Below are 24,208 nucleotides of genomic sequence, written 5' to 3'. Positions count from 1 at the left end.
GTGATTTCGTTATTTCTTTTTCCTTAACTTTTGAACATTTTTTTAGATGCTGCATGAAAGTGTTCTTGATAAATTGTGAGTACTTTTATTAGGTGCTTATATAAATTAAATAAATTTTATAGGACTCTTTACACAAAAATAACTAGCAGTTACTCTAGAGAAACAATGAACTTGGATACTTTTCTACACAGTGATGTTCAGCCACCTCAAAAATAAGAACCAAAATTTTAGTTAGCAGTTCTTGACTTAAAAAATTAAAATACAAGTGTGTTGAAGAAAATTCAAAGTACTAGTCTTTCGACTAATTTTAGTATTTGTTTTAAAAATTAAATTTATTGCCAAACTGCAGAAAGCACGTTGAACATCATGATGATGTGATTAAAATTATATGTTGATTACTTAACTACTGATTTTCTTTCTTTTTGCTGTCTTTGCTGAATAAAACAGTTTCTGAACCTAGTGCACACGTTTTGTTGGGGATAGCAAGGAATGAAGACCCGATGGCAACACAAATCCTCATCTTAGATCCAATGTACACAGGGAGTGATGACTTGGTCAATATAACCGATAAGGTATGTGGAGGAAAAGGGTCAAGCAGGAGTGCAGTGGTGTTAGTGGCATTATTACTGGACTAGTAATCTCGAGATTTAGGGTTAATGCTCTGAGAGCCTGGGTTCAAATCCCACCACAGCAGATGGTGGAATTTGAAATCAATAAATACCTGGAATTAAAAATCTAATGATGACCATGAAACCATTGTTGACTCTTAAAAATGCCCTTTGAGCAAGAGCAATTGGGGATGGGCAATAGATGCTGGCCTAGCCATTGACACCCACATCCCACAAACAAATCAAAAAAAGTTATTTTTCTAATTTTATATGAATTTATAGAGGGCTTTCCCACTGAAATCAAAATAAGAATTATTTTGTTTATTCATTCGTAGGATGTCAGTGTGGCTGGCAAGGCCAGCATTTATTGCCCATCCATATTGGCCTTGAGAAGGTGGTGGCGAGTCACCTTCTTGAACTGCAACTTTTCTGTATCACTTTGATACATCTGAGTGGCTTGCCAGGCCGTTTTAGAGGGCAGTTAAGAGTCAACCACATTGCTGTGCTTGAAGACACATGTAGGCTAGACTCGGCCAAAATAGCAGATTTCCTTCCCCAAAGTTTATTAGTGAACCAGATGGGGTTTTTACAACAATTCAGTAGTTTCATCATCAGTATTACTGAAACACACTTTGGGGCAGAAAGGGGCACATGGACACCAGACTGAGTGAGACGTAGATTGAGTGCGGAGTTGGGAATTTGGTTCAGATGGGAATTCGAGGCAGAGGGGCAAAGAGGTGCTCCTTTTTCTACTTTTCTTCAATCTCCAGTGGTTGGTCAGTTTCCTTGTCTGCAAGGTAGGTAAGTGCAACTTTCTATTACTTTATCTGTGTAAATTATTAACTAATTGACTAATTAAATAAATAAGGTTGAACAGAAATTGCAGGGTTGGTGGTATGCCATAAATGCGGCATGTGGGAATCTGCAGTGTAATTGTGGACAACCATATCTGCAGAAAGTGTCTGCAACTTAGGCAACTTTGGTTCTGAGTTGCTGAGCTGGAGTCTGATTTGCGGACTTTGCTGGGCATCAGGGAGGGGGAGAGTTACTTGGACACTTTGTTCCAGGAGACAATCACCCCCCTTACGTTAGACAAAAATTTAGAGTTGGTCAGTGGTCAGGGACAGGAGGATGTGACTGCAAGTCAGGCAGGCAAGGGGAACCAGCATGTAGTGGTGTAGGAGCTTCAGCCCCTGACTTTGTCCAACAGGTATGAGGTCCTTGCTACCTGTGGATGAGAAGGAAGACTACAAGGTGGATAAGCAGACTGACCATAGCACCATGGTGAAGGGTGCCATTCAAGTGGGGGGAGCAAAGAATGGTAGTGATAGGAGACAAATATGTTTAAATATGGAATCCAGTAATATCACACAAGGCAACTCCTTTAGCTTTAATAAAGGTTCACCACATGACCTGTGTCCTCTTCCACTTTGCTATGGAATCCACTTCAGAATAAAACTGTTTGCTGCAGCCCAAGACTCCTTAACAGTTCAAACAGCTCCAGCAATCTCCAGTCAACTCCAGCCTAACAGCTCAACAATTATCCAGCTCAATAGCTAAAAACCAGCTGGCCACAGTAATACTAACATATCTTTCGCTGTTTCATCTCAGTCCCATTGTTCTCATACCCTTTTGAAACTCAAACTCAAACCCTTCCAAATATGAAATCTCTCATATTCCCATCTTGCCTTTGATTTTGGGGTCAATAAAAATATGATATCCCTGCTACTATTTACCTATGGACTCCTGCAAGATGCAAACATTTTCCTTACAACCACAGATTCCCTTTTGAAATTCAAACAACCTCTCAACTTATCTAAAAATGCAAATGTTAGATCTAACCTATTTACTTGTACCTCAAACTTAACACCTTTAATCTTTCCATGTTTCCAAACTTCCAGACAACCTGGCTCCTATCAACTCTGCCTAGCTTAATTAAATCACACACGCACAGACACAGACACCCAGCCTTCTTTACAGAATAATACAATATTCCCCCAAAGTATAAAAAAAATCAATTCTCACAACAGAATATAAAAAATAGCAAAAAATGACTGAAAGATTAATAAGGATGAAAAAATTAGAGTACGAGTGAAAGCTTGCTAGAAATATAAAGACAGATAGTAAATGTTTCTGTTGCTTTAAAAAAAATTAAGGTGTTTACAGAATGAGTGTTGGTCCTGTAGAAAGTGAGCCTGGGGAATTAATAATGGAAATAAGAAGATGGCACAGGTATTTTGCATCAGTCTTCACTACAGAGGATGCAAATAACATCCCAGAAGTAGGCGTAAATCAGGAAATGGAAGGAAGGGGGAAACTCAAGAAAATTACAATCAACAGGGAAGTGGTGCCTAGCAAATTGTTGCAGCTGAAGGCTGACAAGTCCCCGGGACATGATGGACTTCATCCTAGGGTCTTAAAACAAGTGGCTAGTCAGATAGCTTATGCCTTGGTTCTAATTTTCCAAAATACCCTAGGGCAGAATTTTACATTCGGCCAGTGGGCACGCAGCCGGCAGCTCCGTGCCTCAGAGAGATCGACGTGCTCTCTCGCACACATGTGCAAACTGCACGCAAGGCCTGGCTCTCCTTCCTCCCCCCACCTGCACAGGCAGGACTTCACCACTCGTGATTGGCCTGTCTGCGTGAAATCGCAGTGTGGAGCCGATTGTGGGCAGTGGTCGGCTCCATGACTGCCCCCGCTCGCTCCGGCTGAGCCCGCCCGGACAATGTAAAACCCTGGCCCTAGATTCTGGGGAAGGTTTCATTAGACTGCAAAATAGCAAATGTAACTCCATTATTCAAAAAGAAAGGGAGATAGAAAGCTGGAAACTACAGGCCAGTTAGCTTAACATCTGTCATAGGGGAAATGTTAGAAGCTATTATTAAACTTGCTATAACAAGGCACTTAGAAAAATTCAAGGTAATCAGGCAAAGTCAACATAGTAGATTGGCTAGCCACAGGAAATAGAGAGAGTTGGCAAGATGTAACAAATGGTGCCACAGGGATCAGTGCTGGGACCTCAACTTTCTAACAATTTATTTAAATGACTTGGATGAAGGGACCGAAGGTATGGTTGCTAAATTTGTTGATGACACAAAATAGGTAGGAAAGTAAGTTGTGAAGAGGACATAAGAGGGCTATAGCGGGAGGTAGATAAGTTAAGTGAGTAGGCAAAAATCTGGCAAATGGAATATCATGTGGGAAAATATGAAGTTGTCTATTTTGGCAGGAAGATTATTAAGGAAGCATATTATCTAAATGGTGAGAGACTGCAGAGCCCTGAGGTGCAGAGGATCTGGGTATCCTAGTGCATGAATTGCAAAAGCTTAGTATGCAGATACAGCAAGTGATTAGGAAAGCTAATAGAATGTTATCACTTATTGCAAGGGGAATTGACTATAAAAGTAGGGAGGTTATGCTTTAGTTATACAGGGCATCGGTGAGACTACATCTGGAGTACTGTGTATCGTATTGGTCTCCTTATTTAAGGAAGGATGTAAATGCTTTGGAAGCAGTTCAGAGAACGTTTACTAGACTAATACCTGGAACGTGTGGGTTGTCTTATGATGAAAGGTCGGACAGGCTAGCCTTGTATCTGCTGGAGTTTAGAAGAATAAGATGAAATTCTGTCACTAGAAGGGTTCAAAATTGACAAGGAGGAAGTGTTAAATAGAGTGTCGGTACATAAAGTTGACAAGGCACCGGGACTGGATGAGATGCATCCAAGGATATTGGAGGAAGTGAGAGTAGAAATTGCAGGGGCACTGGCCATAATCTTTTAGTTTTCCCTAGACTTGGGGGTGTTGCCAGAGGACTAGAGAATTGCAAACATTGCACCTTGTTCAAAAAAGTTGTAAGGATCAGCCCAGAAATTATAGACCAGTCAGTTTAGCTTCTGTGGTGGGCAAGATTCTAGAAACAATTATTCGGGATAGAATTAATAGTCACATAGAAAAATATGGGTTGATAAGGAAGAGCCAGCATGGATTTCTAAAGGGGAAATCATGTTTAACTAACTTGCTGGTTTTTTTTGAAGAGGTAACAGAAAAGGTCGATGCGGGTAATGCTGTTGATATGGTGTACATGGACTCTCAAAAGACATTTGACAGTGCCACACAACAGACTTTTTAGAAAAGTTATTGCTCATGGAAGGAAAGGGACAGTAGCAACATGGATACAAAATTGGCTGAAAAATAGGAAGCAGGGAGTAATGGTTAATGGATATTTTTCAGGCAGGAGGAGCGTTTGGAATGGAGATCCCCAGGGGTCGGTATTGGGACCCTTGCTTTTCCTGATATATAATAATGATCTAAATCTTGGTGTGCAGGGGAGAATTTCAAAGTTTGTGGATGATATGAAGCTTGGGAGTGTTGTGAACTACAAGGAGGACGATGTCAAGCTTCAAGAGGACATAGACAAGTTGGTGGAGTGGGAAGATAGGTGGCAGATGAAGTTCAATGCAGAGAAGTGTGAGGTGATGCATTTTGGTAGGAAGAACATGGACAGACAATATAAAATAAGGGCTGAAATTCTGAAGCGGGTGCAGGAGCAGAAAGACTTGGATGTGGATAGATTATTGAAGGTGGCAGGACAGTTGGAGAGAGCAGTTAATAAAGCATATATTATCAGGAACTTTATTAATAGGGACATAGGGAAGAATTCTTAGGTCGGCAAGTGGGGGCGGGGCCCACTCAGCGACGCGTAAAATGACATGTGGCGACATCTGGCGGGTGTCCCTATGTCACTGCGCATCATTTAGATTTTCAGTTTGGCGGGTGTGCCCGCCGAAGTGTCAAAGGCCTATTAAGGCCATTAAGAAAGTAATTAAAGTAGTTAATAATGCTGCCCGTCCAACCTTAAGGTGGGATGAGGTTTCATGAAGGGTTTATAAAATAAATTTTAAAATTTCAAACATTTGATAAACATGTCCCGGCTCATGTGACGCTGCCACATGAGGGGACATGCCTAAATAATTTTTCTCTGTCTTTAATAAAAACTTTCATTTATAACTTAATCGCTCTGTGCCTCAGGGAAATTTCTGCGCTCTTTCACGCGCACGTGCGAAAGAGCACAGGCCCCAACTCAGGGAATCCCCCCCCACCCACACAGGGAACACTCAACGCTTCTGGGCACGAGTCACGCTGAGCGGGCCTTATTTAGCCCGCCCATGTAAAATGGTGACGCAGCCCCAATTGAGGCGTAGCTGAGGACAAATCAGATCTATTCCAGCTCCACAACTATTGCATCTAGGACAAGATCCCAAATGAAACTAGGAACAACATCCAAAGAGTGACAATCCTCCACATATCACTGTGAGGAATTAAAGACACCTCCAGACAGGATTACCATTACAAGACCTAGGCGTACCAGCAGAATGCTTCTATACTTTAGAGACTCATAGATTCATCTGTTCTATACACTTATGTAATAGCAACTAAACATGAAAAGTATAGTAAATAGTTATACTTTATTAGAGGGCAGGGAATATCTTTTAAAAGAAAGATAATGTTGTAAAATACCTTTAAGGGATTGCAGCATGACATCACTAGAAAAGAAGTGTGTCATGCAATCCAGTTTTAATTTCAATTTTGCTTATAAGCAGAACACACACAGACAGCTCTGCTGATGTGCCTTCAAGCTTTATGTCCATGTGCCTAGGTGCCTAGGCTAAATGAATAATCCCACATGTGTTTACCCAATCTCTTATGAGTGATTGATGCTTTCATATCATTTTAAAAATGCAACAGGGGAAAGGCCATGAGAAAGGGACATAACTGGGAGAGAGGAATATCAAGGCACTTCCTAGCTCCACATTCAGTTAAGTATTTTTAAAATACTTAACTTTGCAGGCACCCTTAGAGCACATGTAACCCAATTTTTCTGAACATAGCCAGCCAGTGCGATGAGAGCAAACTTAGTTAATAATAAAGGGATCAAACAGGCTTTGGGCCCCTCCTTTGCATCTGCAAAGGACCAGACGCCTGTTTCTGGCATGAGCCCTGGATGCCTCTTTTGATGCCGATCCACATATGCCGGCAGTCTGGGAATTTGCATGTGCACGCCAAACACTTGCAACAGTTTTCTATGCCTGGATGCTTTATCAGGGGCCTTTTTCCTTGATGGCAAGATGACTTTGCTAATTGCATCTCCACTGCTAAGGGGTTATTCATGATGCTAGACCCATTTGCCTAACGGTCCCCTGCAGTAACAGCATTTTTGTCATCTTGGATATTGCTTATGAAAATCTTTCCCATTGTTCTCAGGATCTGTTTGTCAACTAAACCTTGTACTTTAAAGCAGAATTGCTAAGTAAGTGATGTTCAAGAAAGGGCCAGATCCAGCTCTTGTAGCTCTTGGCCAGGTCTTTATTCATGCTTTTGTGTGCACGTTTCTTTTGTTGGGACTGTTAGGAAATAGAGACTCTTTAAATAAGTTATATTGGTATTTGTCGGTGTTAGGAATGAGTTTTAGCTTTAAAGTTTAAGCTTGATTTGTATTTCTGTATCTGTGTTTGAAGAAAATGTCAAATTGAGTTTTATTTTGACTTTAAAAGGGAGCCCGCATTTCTAATGAGAGTTTATGACTTAAGAAGTTAAGCAAACAAGAGTAGAAAAAACAGCGCTGTTGCCTAGGAACAGGGTCCAGTGAGGCAGGTCCCTCCCACAGACACACGTAGAAGAAGAGAAACAGCAGTTTGTTTTGGAACCTGTTGGAGTTCAGCTGGTTTTGAAGATCGCTGCCAGGGAAGCAACTTGGAAGGGAAAGATAGCGAGTCCAAAGCTAAAGTTTGTTGAAAGTAGCTGCCAGGAGGGACTGGAGCAAATGGAACAGAAAGCCAGCCCCAAGCTAAATAAAAACCCCAAAAATTCAGGGGAGTGGAAGAGGGGAAAGTCCCAAGCAGACCTTCTAGTCAAAAGAAGGACAGGAACCTGGAAAAGGTCCTTTCAATGAAATTAAGAGAGAGGGGCAGAAAGAAAGGCTCCAAGCTTCAGATTTAAAGAGATAAAAGCTGCAGAAAGCAGACTTAAAGTGAGAACAGCTTGCAAGAGGCAAGAAGGTCCAAAGAGACAACTGAAGGCTCTTCAATGGGCATGTGAAGCAGTGGTATGCTATTGACAGCTCAGTCGGTAAGAGAGAGTATGTGGAAGACAGCTTGAATGCATGTGGTGACCCAGGGAAAAGGAACATCGGAAGGAGAGTTCAAAACCTAGGAGGTGAACCCTTGCGGAAGGCGTCTGAAAGAAAATGTCAGTTGGAGAGAAGATTCCAAAGCGCGACCTTGGAGAGTGGAAATTGGAAACCCTTGCATGAAAGACGGAGTTCAGTGAGACTGATTGGCTCATGGTGTGACAAGCATCTGCGGGGAGTTGAGGAGAGATTCATATCATCTGTTTGAGGTGGTATCTGTCACTTGGTTTCAAAATGTGGTGTGTCTGACCACAGGGTGCCTATTGGTACATGGGCTGTGTACTTACTGTGGACATTAGAGTATAAGATAGCTTTTGTAACTTGTGTTATCCATACAAACCTGTATATATCTGTAAAGGTATAGTGGTGGGTGAAGGAGTATTGCGGTATAGTTCACCTTTTCTTGTTTAATAAATGTTTTATTCTTTTGTTAAGAGTTCATCAGCTGACTCCTGTAACTCTGTTCAGTAGCTATTCTCCATGTATCTAAACAAACAAATATGAGTTAGGATCTATCAAGCTGGGTTCCACTCAGGGATCTGGCTTGTCCAGGGATAATCTCAGCTGGGATCACAACAGGGACATGTTGAGTGTTGTGTGCCTGTGGGGGCTGGCAAAAAAACTGGTGGGCGTAAACCAATTATGCAGCAATCTTTTTCAACCAATCAAGGAGCTGCCTCCTCCATGGAGCAACCCCCTTCCCACCCCCCCCACCCACGCTTTTTCTCCGCTCCACATTTGGTTTAAAATTGTTCATCTCAAACATAAACAGAATGATTCTACTACTGGAATTCACATTTGTTCTAAATAATCCTTCTATCTTGTGCATTTCAGGCTGTCACATGGAAAGGAGAAGAGTTCTGGGGTGAAATGGAGGTTTATAGCTTATTCCTGCCTCAGCGGCCGGAGGGTGTTTAAAGCTACCATTACCTGCATTCATGCGCTTTATCGAGCCGTGGCTGGAAAAGAAACAGAATTTTCAGATGCACAGGACTCTTACAATCTTAGTGTGCTTCAGACCAAATGAGAACCTGAGTGTTGAGTACATGTGCTTCGCACACTACAATAAAAACAGCAGCTAAATATATCTTCATTACTTTATTACTTCATATGCGGGATAGTCAAACTGTAAAGGTCACAGAGGCTCATTGGAAAGCAGTTGGTTGACTTTCACAATGGTTTCTTTAATAACTACTGGAAGTGTTTGTCATTCAATCTGATTATTTTAATAATCTTAAATCCATGGAATTGAGGAAACGACAGAAATTTAAGAAATCTCACCCACTTTAAAGATGGATGGAGGAATTAATGTTGATACCTCTGGATTTAGATATTATAAAAGCACCTACAACAGACTTTGTCCAATAATACAAACTTACACAAGTGTACCAATAAGAAGACAATTATCTAGATACCGAGCAAAAACTATGGACTGAATGTTCACTTGCCTGACCTGCCGGGAGTTGGGGTTACAGGTTCAGAAATGTGCAAGGAATCCAGAAGTTGTGATTTCTCCACACACTGACATCACTAATTGATTCCTCATCTGGCATTAACAGGCTTGGCTTCCAGTCGGTGGGGTGGGGTGGGGGGGGTGGGGTAGCTGGTTGGTGAAGGCTGCAGGATGGCTGGGTGAGGGTGTTGGGGGGATGGGGTGGGGCAGTTATGGAATGGGTTGTGAGCTGGTTCGATTCTGGATGGTTGATCGGTGGAGGTAGGGGGGGTTGGGAGAGGTCGATCAGGTAGGCTGCTGGTCCCAGGTTTGGAGTGGAGGGTGATCTGAGTCCTTGGTGGAGGAAAGGGCAGGAGGGAGAAATCAGAGGAAGGGAATGGAGGTGAATGGCCTTGGAAGAGAAATGGGGAGGGGGAGGCAGGGATTGGAGGCCAGCATGAAGAGTTTTGATCTTCTGCCTATGGTGACTGAAGGAATGGTGAGTGGGGAGGAGGAGAGGGTGGCAGTGACTTGTTCAGATTGGAGACAGGGAGGGGATTGGGGTGTCTGGTGATTTAAGAGAGGTGGGCTGGTGTCTGATTGCTGGGGTTTCCTTAGGCAGAGATGTTGTATCCAGGATGTAGGTATAAAGACATTCAGCTCCTGGATCTGTCACATGGTGTATCAGGATGTAGCTGCTGGTTTTTCCAATGTTCAGGAAACCAGGTTGACTAGAGCCATGATCATAATGAATGTCGGAGCAGGCTCGAGGGGCCGAATGGCCTACTCCTGCTCCTATTTTCTGTGTTTCTAAAGTTAAAAAGCTGAATAAGGTCCACAGCTCCATATTTAATCTGCCTCCCTAGAACGGGTTGGCCACCTACCCATCTTTTGTCCTCAGGTAAAGCCGAAAGTGGGTGGGTTGAAGTGGGCTTGGGTTGGAAATCTGATTCTTGTCAGACTTTTAACCCGCCAGACCAAACCCATTCATTTTCTTGGGTTAAAATTCCCCCCTTTTATGTCTGTATTGATGAGGTAGAAGTCAATACAGGCTGAAGAAATCTTAATTAACACAACTCTTGAACATTAAAACTACATCTGGATATATTAGTGAGCGAGGGAAAATGATTTAAGGAGTAAAGAAAGTGTAGTGTGTACTTTCTATTTGGGCTCCATACTGCTGGCACCAGCGAAAGCATAAAATGCTGTGGGCTGCTTTGCCAACCACTTCCTGTACTTACTGCACCTCATCCTATGTTGGACTGGCCATTAACATGGGCGAACTGTATCTATTCCGGTAGCATGAGGAGAAGTCTGATTGTGACATCATCCCATCATTTGCTCACATCCCATGAAAGAATAGAAAGAAATGTTGGTGCCGCTGGCAAGTTGAGTAGTTGTTTCCCTTCCTTTGCCCTTGAGGAGGTGGTGGTGAGCCTCCGGCTTCACTGTTGCAGTCCATGTTGTATAGATACACTGTAGGGAGTTTCAGGTTTTTGACCCAGTAACTGTTAAGGTAGTGTGTGGACGGTGTGCTAATCAAGCAGGCTGCTTTATGCTGCCTGTGGTTAACTTCTCAAGTGTTGCTGGAACTGCACTCCTCCTGGTAAGTATTCCATCACAGTCCTGATTTGTACCTTGAAGATGGTGCACAAGTGTTAGGGAGTCAGGAGATGAATTACTCGCTGCAAAATTCCCAGCTTCTGACCTGCTCTTGTAACCACAGTGTTTACATAGCTAGCCTAGTTAAGTTTCTGGTCAAATTTAACCCTCAGAAAATTGATGGCATAGGATTCAGCAATGGTAGTGCCATTGAATGTCAATGGGAGACAGTTAGATTCTCTCTTGTTGGAGTTGGACATTGCCTGGCACTTGTGAGGTGCAAATGTTACTTGCCAATTATCAATGCAAGTATGAATATTTCCAGGTCTTGCTTGTATGCAGGCATGGATTGCTTCAGTATCAGAGGAATAAAGCCCAAGATCAACCATGACCATATTGAATGGCGGAGAAGGCTCAACGGACCATATGTCTACTCCTGCTCCTACTTCTTGTTTTCTTGTGTTGTGTATACAGGAACTGCTTAGCAAGTGGGGGAGGCTAGTTCTGGAGCAAAAGTCTTCAGAGCTACAGCTGGAATATAGTCAGGGCCCATAGCTTTTGCTGCATCCAGTGCTTTCAGCCATTTCTTGATATCGCTTGGATTTTTTTGTTTTTTCACAGGACATGGGGATCGCTAACTAGGCCAGCATTGTTGCCCATACCTAATTGCCCTTGAAAAGGCATTGGTGAGCCACCTTCTTGAACTGCTGAAGCCCCTGTAATGGAGGTTCACCCACAGTGCTGTTAGGAAGGGAATTCCAGGATCTTGACCCAGCATCAATGAAGGAATGGCAATTAAGTTCCAAGTCAGGATGGTGCGTGTCTTGGCAGAAACATACGAACATACAAATTAGGATCAGGAGTCAGCAACTTGGCCTCTCAAGCCTGCTCCACGATTCAATAAGATCATGGTTGATCTGATTGTGACTTCAACTCCACGTTCCCCCCTACTCCAATAACCTTTCACCCCCTCGCTTATCAAGAATCTATCCAGCTCTGCCTTAAAAATATTCAAAGGCTCTGCTTCCATCTGCCACCTTGTTTCTCATTCACTTGACCTGCCTATATTTCTTTGCAGCCTAGCATTAGCTCCTAGCGTTGTATCCTCAGCAAGCTTAGATGCATTCATTAGTCTCTGTCTCTTCATCTAAGGTATTAATATACATTGTAAATAACTGCAGCCCAAATACAGATCGTTGTGGCACTCCATTAGGCATAGCCTTCCAACTTGAAAGTACCCCATTTATCCCTACTCTCTGCATCCTGTCTGTGAACCAATCCTCTATCTATGCTTAATATATAATGTCTGATGCCATGAGCCCTAATTTTGTATATTAACATCTCCACAAATGATATTCTGCCACCAAATCCCTGATTTTATTACTGCATGTGTTTATTTATTGCATAATTAGATTGGGTCAGGTTTCTGATTGGTCAGAACTGGCCTCATTATTGTTGCCCCTCACAAAGATGTCCACCTTGGCAACTGTGAATGGTTGTCATGGTAACTAAGGGTGTGTCTCTTTTACCTGGCCAACTGGAACAGTGAGACTCGAAAGGCTTTTTGTGCAGAGGGCGGCCTCTGGATCGTGAACAGTAGAAAAAAAATGGTGAGTCTCAAAACTCATAGAACAACACAGCAGGGCTAACTTGAAGGTAAAGGCCCAGAAGAAAAATGCTGACCATGAAAGTAATACAAAGATTGGTAATGATGGTGGTGATGGCGTAGTGGTATTGTTGCTGGACTAGTAATCCAGAGACTCAGGGTGATGCTCTGGAGTCCTGGGTTTGAACCCCACCATGGCAAATGGAGAAATTTGAGTTCTATAAAAATCTGGAAGTCTGATGATGACCATGAAATCATTGCTGATTGTTGTAAAAACCCATCTGGTTCACTAATGTCCTTTAGGGAAGGAAATCTGCTGTCCTTCCCTGGTCTGGCCTACGTGTGACTCCAGGTCCACAGCAATGTGGCTGAATCTTAAATGCCCTCTGAACAAGGGCAATTAGGGATGGGAAATAAATGCTGCTCTATCCAGCAATGCCCACGTCCCACAAATGAATAAAAAAAATGAAAGTTATCAAAACTGGAGTCACATTTTGCTGTGTAGAAGTGCATGTCTGTCAATTTGCCTTGGAGTTGGAAAGTTACAAGCACCCCAAAAAGCAGTTAGTTTTTTATTGCCTTCTGAATGATTTAAGGTCTTCCTGTTACTAATATACTGTAGCTTTAAAGAACAGGCCAAGTGTGTTACCAAAATCAAATGAGTTGTACCCAGACTGCCCATGAGCAATGCCACAGGAGACTAGATAGTCAATGATAGGTTGAGGGAGAGACTATGGAAGACATTGTTTAATTATGCCTGTGTAGTTTATATTGCAGTTAAGGTTATGTAATCAGGGAAGCATATTAGGAACATAGAGACAGGAGTAATTAATTCTGCCCTCAAGTCTGCTCTCCTATTCAAATGAACTCAGACTCAACAGCTTGATGGGAGAGATAGTTCCAGATTTCCACTATCCTTTATGTGAAGAAGTGACATCAGTCTTGAAGTGACTAACTCTAATTTTAAGTTTATGCCCCTTGTTGTAGTCTCCCTCACCAGAGGAAATAGTTTCTCGCTATATATCCTATTAAATCTCTTAACCATGTTAAACACATCAATCAGCTCACTCAAACTTCTATACTTCAGGGGATATAAATAAGCCTAGTATATGCAATGTGTCGTTGTAATTTAACTCTTTTAACCCTGGAGATAATACAAAGATGGGCATTAAGACCATGATAAATATGAACCGGAAAACTGTTCAACTCATCTTCTCATTCATTTGGGAAAAAATACAATCCACCCATCATGGCAACCTGACGAGAATCAAGCTATTTGTCCCAAATACCCTAGCTGATGGGTGATGTGGGAGAGCAAAGTTTTTAGTTGGCATAGAAGGGTTTAGGTTTACAAGCCTGAAGCCCATTCAAATTCTAATCTTCCTTTTAAGGCAGAAATTCTGAAACCGATCCTAAGTTTGATATAAAAGCAAAATACTGCAAATGCTGGAAATCTGAAACAGTTTTTGTCCTAAATTTGATGTCATGTCTTTGGGTTATTACAGTATAATGTTCTCAGGCTGTGTTACTGGTTGCTCCCATCAGTGGATCTCAGGTCCACTACAGTTCAGAATGTCAAAAAAATGCAATATTTACATATATGATAGTGTCAAGGAATAACAAGAGGGAACATTTTGTCACAAGAGTACACACCGCTGTTGCTGGAAATCTGGAATAAAAGCAGGCGGGAAATGCTGGAAATACTCAGCAGGTCAGGCAGCATCTGTGGAGAGAAAAACAGTTAATAGCCTGTATCTTCCGAGCTCCCCAGCATCGGATTTGGAGGGGTATCCCAAAGATGCACTGGGAATCCCTCTGCGAAGTTCCCAGGTAAGGGTTTGCATGGCAATTGCCCAGAAGTGCACACTTCCTTGGACAACTGCACTGTGCTGGGAACCATCCGAGAATGTGGTTTAAATCGCAAACTTTGGAAGGTTTTAACAGGGTTACACCAATTGTTACTCAGAATAAGTTAGAAGAATTAAAACCTCTTCTAACTTCTGGATACCTATTGCAAAGACCAAGACCGACCCCAAGGGATTCTCCCTACACCACCCACCCTTGCAACCCCCTCCCGACCTCCGACACCCCCAACCCCGACCTCTAACACCCCAACCCCCTCTGACACGCCCACCTCCCCGATCTCTGACCTCCCCACCCACAGGGGCCTAGGAACCCTACTACCTCCACATAGACTTCCAGACCCACTGTCACCCCCATCCCATCAGACCTATGACTGACCTCTGCCCCTGACCTCAGACCGCCCCTCCCACTCCCCACAGACCTCCCACCCCCTCCACAACCCCCGGACCTTGGAACCACCCCCGGAGCTTGGAACCTCCCCCACAACCACCCCAGACCTCTGAACCTCCCACGACCCCCCAGACCTCCGGCTGACCTCCACCCCCAACCTTGGGACCCCCCCACTGGATGTCGGACCGACTCCCTCAACTCCCTGGACCTCCAACCGACTCCCCTGCCTCCCCCCTCACCAATCCTATCCACTTACCTTCCCCCTGGCCTATCAATTTCCTTGGCCCTTTAAACTTACCTGCTTTACAGCAGCAAGCGCCGTAAAAAAGGGTGTTTGGCCTCCTTGTATTCGCTGGAGCTTCGCTTCGCTGGGGCCTGTGAGGAGCCTTTCGAGGCAGGCCCCAAGCAGCTCCGGCGAACGGAAGTGTCAACATAATTTTCAACACCAGGCAAGCAGATATTTATTTCTTCGAAATCCTGCTTTCCAGCACTTTTCGATGTCAGTTGGACGTTACAGCTGATTGTTTCAGCTTTGTGATCATCAGGTGTATTTCCAGCATTTCCGATTGTTATTACACTTCTTTTTTATTCATTCATAGGATGTGGGCTTTGCTGGCTAGGCCAGCATTTATTGCCCTTGAGAAGGTGGTGGTGAGCTGCCTTCTTGAAAAGCTGCAGTCCATGTGGTGTAGCCACACCCACAGTGCTGTTAAGAAGGGAGTTCCAGGATTTTGACCCAGCGACAGTGAAGGAACGGCGATATATTTCCAAGTCAGGATGGTTAGTGACTTGGAGGGGAACTTCCAGACGGTGGTATTCCCATCTATCTCTGCGCTTGTCCTTCTAGGTGGTAGAGGCCATCAGTTTGGAAGGTGCTGTCTAAGGAGCCTTGATGAATTCCTGCAGTGCATCTGCTAGATGGCACACAGTGCTGCTACTGTGCGTCGGTGATGGAGGGAGTGAATGTTTGTGAATGTGGTGCCAATCAAGCGGGCTACTTTGTCCTGGACGGTGTCAAGATTCTTGAGTGTTGTGGGAGCCGCATTCTTCCAGGCAAGCAAGGAGTGCATCCTGCAGTGATGTTCTGGAGCTGAGATGACTGACCTCCAACAACTACAACCATCTTCCTTTGTGCTAGGTATGACCCCCAACTAGTGGAGAGTTTTCCCCTTATTCCCATTGACTCAGGCTCCTTGATGCCACACTCGGTCAAATACAGCCTTGATGTCAATAGCAGTCACCCTCACTCCACCTCAGGAGTTCAGCTCTTTTGTCCATGTTTGAACCAAGGCTATAATGAGGTCAGGGGCTGAGTGGCCCTGGCAGAACCCATACTGGGTGTCAATGAGCAGGCTGTTGCTAAGCAAGTACTGCTTGATATTACTCTCGATATCCCCTTCCATTACTTTACTGATGATTGAGAGTAGACTGATCAGGCTGTAATTGGCCTGGTTGGATTTGTCCTGCTTTTTGTGTACAGGACATAACTGGGCAATTATCCACATAGCCGGGTAGATGCCAGTGTTGTAGCTGTACTGGAACAGCTTGGCTACGGGCGCAGCAAGTTCAGGAGCTCAAGTCTTCAGTACTATTGTCGGAATATTTCAGAGCCCATAGCCTTTGCAGTATCCAGTGCCTTCAGCCGTTTCTTGATATTGCATGGAGTGAATTGAATTGACTGAAGACTGGCGTCTGTGATGCTGGGGACCTCCGGAGAAGGCCGAGATGGATCATTCATCTGGCTGAAGATTGTAGCAAGTGCTTCAGCCTTATCTTTTTCATTGATGTGATGGGCTCCACCATCATTGGGATATTTGTTGTTTAGTTGTCCACCACCATTCACAACTGGATGTGGCAGGACTGCAGAGCTTAGATCTGATCTGTTTGTTGTGGGATTGCTTAGTTCTATCTATCACTTGCTGCTTGGCACAGAAGTAGTCCTGTATTATAGCTTCACCAGGCTGACACCTCATTTTTAGGAATGCTTGGTGCTGCTCCTGGCATGCCCTCCTGCACCCTGCACTGAATTAGGGTTGATCCCCTAGCTTGATGTGAATGCTGAGTCATGAGGTTACAGATTGTGTTCAAGTACAATTTTGCTACTGCTGATGGCCCACAGCATGGTTGCTCTGGAGTTGCTAGATCTGTTCGAAATCTATCCCATTTAGCACAGTGGTAGGGCCACACAACACAATGGATTTTGTCTCCACAAATGACTGTGCGGTGGTCACTCCTACCGATACTGTCAGGGACAGGTGCGTCTGCAGCAGGCAGTTTGGTGAGGATGAGGTCAAGTTATGTTTTTCCCTCTTGTTGGTTCCCTCACCACCTGCTGTAGACCCAGTCTAGCAGCTATACCTTTTAGGACTTGGCCAGCTACTGAGCCACTCTTGGCAATGGAAATTGAAGTCCCCCACCCTGAGTATATTCTGTGCCCTTGCCACCTTCAGTGCTTCCTCCAAATGGTGTTTCACATGGAGGAGTACTGGGCAGTACATGGTAATCAGCAGGAGGTTTCCTTGACGACTTCATGGGGTCTAGAGTCAATGTTGAGGTCTCCCAGGGCAACTCCCTCCCGACTATATACTATTGTGCCACTACCTCTGTTGGACCTGTCCACAGCTGGTGATGGGATATGATCTGTAAGATATGATTCCATGAGGATGACTATGTCAGGCTGTTGCCAGACCAGACAGAATTCCTTCTCTAAATGCTATTAGTGAACCAGATAGGTTTTTACAACAATTGACTATTTCATGGTCATTAGACTTTCAAATTCCACCATGGTGGGATTTGAACCCGGGTCCCCAGAGCATTATCCTGGGTCTTTGGATTATTTGTCCAGTGACAATATCACTATGCCATTGAGTCTGTTTACTCTGTCTGCAGGCCACTGAATGTATTATGTGCCCCTGTGTGAATTTTCTCTTTTCTCTCTGAACAGTGGACTGGATAACTCCTTTTTCCCAATTTGAGACATGGATTTTGGAAAGGCCTTATTTACATGGAATCCAATGACAGGAATTCTCTGACCACCATCTAGCATTCGCACTGGGTTTGAACCAACCAATGGCCTTGCAACAGCATAAAGTTTTGGTATTGCAGTAACAGTCCCTGGGTTAATTAACATATAACATCACTGAGTTTACCCAAACAGAATCTATCTCATTGAGCCCTGTCCCATACAATTCACCTAAACTGAGCTGACTGTTTTTGCTTTACATTGCATTTTAACTACTTAGATAGTTAACATCTGTGTGATTACATAGAATTTGCAATATAGAAACAGACCAATCATCCCAACTGATCAATTCCTGTGTTTACTCTCCCTGCAAGCCTCCTTCCAATCCCCTTCATCTAATTTTATCAGTATAGCCTTCCATTCTTCTCTTCCTCATGTGTTTATCTAGCTTCTCCTTAAATGCATCTATACCATTCACTTCAACTATTACTTGTGGCAACAAGTTCCACCTTCTCACCAGTCCCTGGTAAGGAAGTTGCTTCTGAATTCCCTAATAGATTTATTGGTGACTAATCTTATATTTATGGCACGTAGTTTTGGATTCTCCCAGAAGTAGAAACATTCTCTCAATATCAACCTTACCCTCAGCAATTCCCAAATTCCCAGCCTCTATAGTTTAGAACATTGGTTCTCAAAGTGTGTTCTTCGGACCACTGGACCCGAGGGTACCTAGGTGGTGCGTGGATTGATTCAAAATGCAAGTCACTGATGCGTAACACCACAGCCAAAGCCTTAGGGGAAGTGGCCAGAATCTTCATTCCCACCACCGGTATGACATCGCACAACCAGATCAGCTCCTATGTACATGGCACAAGTCATCATAAATGCAAACAACAAGAATGTAGCTTTATGAGCAAGATTTATGTTACTGTTGGTTTTGTTTGATTAATATAGATGTAAGCTGGGTGTTAATTTTGCAGAAGATTATTGCAATGATTTTATAACACACATTTGAATGATTCAGATAAATGTATTCTCTTGTAGTATTGATGTTTATAATATGAAAATGTCTACACTTTTGTTTCTGACATGAATTAATAATTTACCTATGGTATTTAATAAAATAAATTAATATGCATAAATATATTGCAATTAATAGTGAAAAAGCAGCAAAAATATTTATAGTTTCAGTAAGTTCTCATTAATTCTGAAGAGTTTTTTTGTGGTGGCAAGTGAAAGCAGGCTGGGCAAGACCAGCAGGCAGTCCACAGACAAAAATGTTTGAGAGTTACCACTTGCTTAGAATAACAAGGGCAACAGATGACTGGAAAACCATTTGCAAGTTCTCCTCCAAGTCATACAGCAGTCTGACTTTGAAATATATCAGTGTTCCTTCATCTTCTGTGAGTCAAAATGCTGGAACTCCATAACTACAGCACTCTGAGTGTACCAATACCTCACACAGTGTAACAGTTTGAGAAGACAGTTCACCATCGCCTCTTCGAGAGCAAAGGTTAAACCATTGTTCAATGAAAAGCACAGGAGGGCATACCTAAAAATGAGGTGTCAACCTGGTGAAGTTACAATACAGGATTAATTACATGCCAAACAGCAGAAGCAGCATGTGATAGAACTAGGTGATCCCAAACCAACAGATCAGATCAAAGCTCTGCAGTCCTACCATATCTATTTGTGAATTGTGATGGACAATTAAACAACTGACAGGAAATGGGGATACCACAAATATCCCCATCCTAAATAATGGGGGAGCCCAGCACACCTGTGTAAATAAGACAAGGCTGAAGCATTTGCAACCACCTTCGGCCAGGAATGCCAATTGGATGATCCATCTCTGCCTCCTCTTGAGGTCCCCAGCATCACAGATGCTAATCTTCAGCCAATTCAATTCACTCCATATGACAACAAGAAATGGCAGAACGCACTGGATACGGCAAAGGCAATGGGCCCTGACAACATCCTAGCACAGTGCTGAAGTCATGTACTCCAGAACTAGCTGCATCCCTTGCCAAGGTCTTCCAGTACAGCTACAGCACTGGTACCTACCCAGCAATGTGGAAAATTGCCCAGGTATGTCCTGTATACAAAAAGCAGGATAAGTCCAACCTGGCCAATTACCACCCATCAGTCCACTCTCGACCATCAGCAAAGTAATGGAAGGGATGGATCATCCAGTAACAGTGCTATCAAGCTGCACCTACACAGCAATAATCTGCTCACTGATGTTCAGTTGGGTTCCGCCAGGGCCACTCGGCTCCTGACCTCATTACAGCCTTGGTCCAAACATGGACAAAAGAGCTGAACTCAAGAGATGAGATAAGGGTGACTGCCCTTGACATCAAGGTAGCATTTAACTGAGTGTGGTATCAAGGAGCCCTGGCAAAATTGAAGTCAATGGATATCAGGGGGAAAACTCCCCATTGGTTGGTACCTGGCACAAAGGAAGATGATTGTGGTTTCTGGAGGTCAATTATCTCAGTCCCTGGACACTGCTGCATATGTTCCTCAGGGAGCTAGGTCCAACCATCTTCAGCTGCATCATCAATGACCTTTCTTCCATAATAAGGTCAGAAATGTGGATATTCGCTGGTATTTGCACAATGTTCAGTACCATTCGCAATCCCTCAGATACTGAAGCAATCTGTGCCAATATGCAGTAGGACCTGGACAACATTCAGGCTTGAGCTAATAAGCGGCAAGCAACATTCACACCCTACAAGTGCCTAGCAATGACCATGCTAGGCAATGACCATCTCCAACAAAAGAGAATCTAACCATCACCTTTTGACATCCAATGGCATTATCACCTCCGAATCACCTACTATCAATATCCTAGAGGACCATTGACCAGAAACTGAACTGGATCAGCCATATAAATACTGTGGTTACACGACCAGGACAGAGGCTGGGAATCCTGAGGCGAGTAACTCACCCCCTGACTCCTCAAAGCCTGTCTACCATCTACAAGGAATACTCTCTACCTGCCTGGATGAGTGTGACTCCCAACAACACTCAAGAAGTTCGACACCATCCTGCACAAAGCAGCCTGCTTGATTGGCACCACAGCCACCAACTTAAACATTCACTCCCTCCACCACCGACACACAGTGACAACTGTGTGTACCATCTACAAGATGCATCGCAACAACTCGTCAAGGCTCTTTCGACAGCACCTTCCAAATCCGTGACCTCTAACGCCTGGAAGGATAAGGGCAGCAGTGCTTGGGAAAACCATCACCTGCAAGTTCCCCTCCAAACCATTCTGATTTGGAACCATATCACTATTGCTTCACTGTGGCAGGATCCTGGAACACCCTTCTCAACAGCGCTGTTGGTGGACCTGCACCAGATGGACTGCAGCAGTCCAAGAAAGTGGCTAACCAGCACCTTTTCAAGGGCAATTAGGGATGCACAGCAAATGCTGCCCTGGCCAGTGAGGCACACATCCCTGAAAAAAATAACAAAAAGATTAGTAATATGCAATAGATTCTCACATCCCATGGATGCATAGAGAAAGAATGTGTGCAACACTCATAGCAGATTTAATACATTATTTAGACAGATGGATGATTATTTCATTCCAATCAATTTATTTCAGCTGCCACTTGATACTGAAGATTTGTTGTTTCGAATAAAGGGAGGAGTTCAGTTGGAAGGAGTCCTTAACAAAACAGATGGTGAGTAGATTGCTTATTAGATACATATTTAATATTTAAACTAATCTGTTTTTTATTTCAATAGGGATTTTTTGAATAGTTAGAATTTTTAACTCCAGTTGAGCAATAAGATTTTGTGTGCTAAAATTCTGTGAGAGAAATTTGTTAAAATCTTTACCTCAGATTTTTGAGGTTCTGGGAAAATCCATTTCCTTTGGGCTAGCTATTTTTCAAAGTTTTTAGCTCACATGCTTTCGAAGGAGGCTTGTCGAATTGCTGATGTGAATCTTGTAGATGATACAAACTGTGCCCTGTGTGTGCCTGGCGGAAGGGATAAATGTTTAAGGTGGTGGATGAGGTGCCCATCAAGCAGGCTGCTTTGCGCTGGATGGTGTCAAAACTACTTGAGTATTGTTGGAGCTGCACTTGTCCAGGCAAGTGTCATACTCCTGACATGCCTTGTAGATGGTGGGCAGGATTTTCAGAAACAGAAGGTGAATTACCCCGCGCAGAATTCCAAGCCTCTGACCTGCTCTTGTAGCCACAGTATTTATATGACTGGTCCAGTTCAGTTTCTGGCCAATGGCAGCCCCCAAGGATGTTGATAGTGGGAGATTCAGCGATATAATGCCACTGAATGTCAAGGGGAGATGGTTAGATTCTCTCTTGCTGGAGAAGGGCACTTTTGTTACTCGAATGTTACATGTCACAAACAAACAAATGAATTAGGAGCAGGAGTAGGCCACTGGGATCCTCGAGCCTGTTCCGCCATTCAGCACGAACATGCCCAAGTCTGAATGTTGTCCGGGCTTGCTGCACGCAGGCGCAGACTGCTTCCATGTCCAAGGAGTTCCGAATGGTACTGAACATTTTAAATCATCAGCATATATCCCTACGTCTGACCTTATCACAAAATCACAGAATCACAGTGCAGAAGAGGCCCTTCGGCCCATCGAGTCTGCACCAATACATGAGAAACACCTGACCTACCTACGTAATCCCATTTACCAGCACTTGGCCCATAGCCTTGAATGTTATGACATGCCAAGGGCTCATCCTGGTACTTTTTAAAGGATGTGAGGCAACCCGCCTCCACCACCCTCCCAGGCAGCGCATTCCAGACCATCACCAACCTCTATGTAAAAATGCTTTTCCTCACACCCCCCCTAAACCTCCTGCCCCTCACCTTGAACTTATGCCCCCTTGTGACTGACCCTTCAACTAAGGGGAACATCTGCTCCCTATGCACCCTGTCCATGCCCCTCATAATCTTGTACACCTCGATCAGGTCACCCCTCAGTCTTCTCTGCTCCAACGAAAACAACCCAAGTCTATCCAACCTCTCTTCATAACTTAAATGTCTCATCCCAGGCAACATCCTGGTGAATCTCCTCTGCATCCTCTCCAGTGCAATCACATCCTTCCTATAATGGCAACCAGAACTGCACACAGTACTCCAGCTATGGCCTCACCAAGGTTCTATACAACTCCAACATGACCTCCCTACTTTTGTAATCTATGCCTCGATTGATAAAGGCAAGTGTCCCATATGCCTTGTTCACCACCCCACTAACATACCCCTCCACCTTCAGAGATCTATGGACACACACACCAAGGTCCCTTTGTTCCTCAGAACTTCCTAGTGCCATGCCGTTCATTGAATACTTCCTTGTCAAATTACTCCTTCCAAAGTGTATCACCTCACACTTTTCAGGGTTAAATTCCATCTGCCACTTATCTGCCAATTTGACCATCCCGTCTATATCTTCCTGTAGCCCAAGACACTCAACCTCACTATTAACCACCCGGCCAATCTTTGTGTCATCCGCAAACTTACTAATCCTACCTCCCACATAGTCATCTATGTCGTTTATATAAATGACAAATAATAGGGGACCGAGCACAGATCCCTGTGGTACGCCACTGGACACTGACTTTCAGTCACTAAAGCATCCTTCTGTCATCACCCTTTGCCTCCTACAACTAAGCCAATTTTGAATCCACCTTATTAAATTACCCTGTATCCCATGTGCCTTTGCCTTCTTTACAAGTCTCCCATGTGGGATCTTGTCAAAGGCTTTGCTGAAATCCATATAAACTACATCAACTGCACTACCCTCATCTACACACCTGGTCACCTCCTCAAAAAATTCAATCAAATTTGTTAGGCATGACCTCCCTCTGACAAAGCCATGCTGACTATCCCTGATCAAATCTTGCTTCTCCAAGTGGAGATAGATTCTCTCCTTCAGAAATTTCTCCAATAGTTTCCCTACCACTGACGTGAGACTCACTGGCTTGTAGTTCCCTGGCTTATCTCTACAACCCTTCTTAAATAATGGAACCACATTAGCTGTTCTCCAGTCCACTGGCACCTCCCCTGTGACCAGAGAGGAATTATAAATTTGGGTCAGAGCCCCTGCGATCTCTTCCCTTGCCTCCCTCAGCAGTTTGGGACACAAATCATCTGGACCTGGAGATTTGTCCACTTTTAAGCCTGCCAACACCTCCAATACCTTGTCACTCCCTACATCAATTTGCTTAAGAACCTCGCAGTTTCTCCCCCCGAGTTCGATACCTTCATCCTCATTCTCTTGGGTGAAGACGGACGTGAAGTATTCATTCAACACTCTAGCGATGTCCTCTGGCTCCACCCATAGATTGCCCCCTTGGTCCCTTATGGGCCCTACTCTTTCCCTGGTTATCCTCTTCCCATTGATATACTTATAAAATATCTTAGGATTTTCCCTACTTTTACCAGCCAGAGCGTTCTCATTTCCCCTCTTTGCTCTCCTAATTGCTTTCTTAAGCTCCACCCTGCACTTTCTGTACTCCATAATGCCTTTGCTGATTTGCTTCCCTTGTACCTGCTAAAAGCCT

At 43.8% G+C, this 24,208-nt stretch overlaps 2 protein-coding genes across 2 annotated transcripts in view; both read left to right on the top strand.

The window, feature by feature from the left end:
* Positions 1-8,826, top strand: part of LOC144689947 (ufm1-specific protease 2-like) — an 85,545-nt gene extending 76,719 nt beyond the window's left edge. Inside the window, exon 10 of the mRNA XM_078557472.1 lies at positions 8,634-8,826. Within this exon, the coding sequence (XP_078413598.1) occupies positions 8,634-8,826 (193 nt within the window). The remainder of the gene's footprint in view (positions 1-8,633) is intronic.
* Positions 8,827-21,234: 12,408 nt separating this feature from the next.
* The window catches only part of LOC144689937 (ufm1-specific protease 2-like), a 52,358-nt gene continuing 49,384 nt past the window's right edge, over positions 21,235-24,208 (top strand). The window contains exon 1 of the mRNA XM_078557459.1: positions 21,235-21,349. Within this exon, the coding sequence (XP_078413585.1) occupies positions 21,235-21,349 (115 nt within the window). The remainder of the gene's footprint in view (positions 21,350-24,208) is intronic.

Source organism: Cetorhinus maximus, chromosome 2, assembly GCF_964194155.1.
Source record: "Cetorhinus maximus chromosome 2, sCetMax3.hap1.1, whole genome shotgun sequence".
Taxonomy (NCBI): Eukaryota; Metazoa; Chordata; class Chondrichthyes; order Lamniformes; family Cetorhinidae; genus Cetorhinus; species Cetorhinus maximus.
The sequence above is the reverse complement of the archived record's forward strand: the minus strand, read 5'-3'. Positions and strand labels throughout refer to the sequence as shown.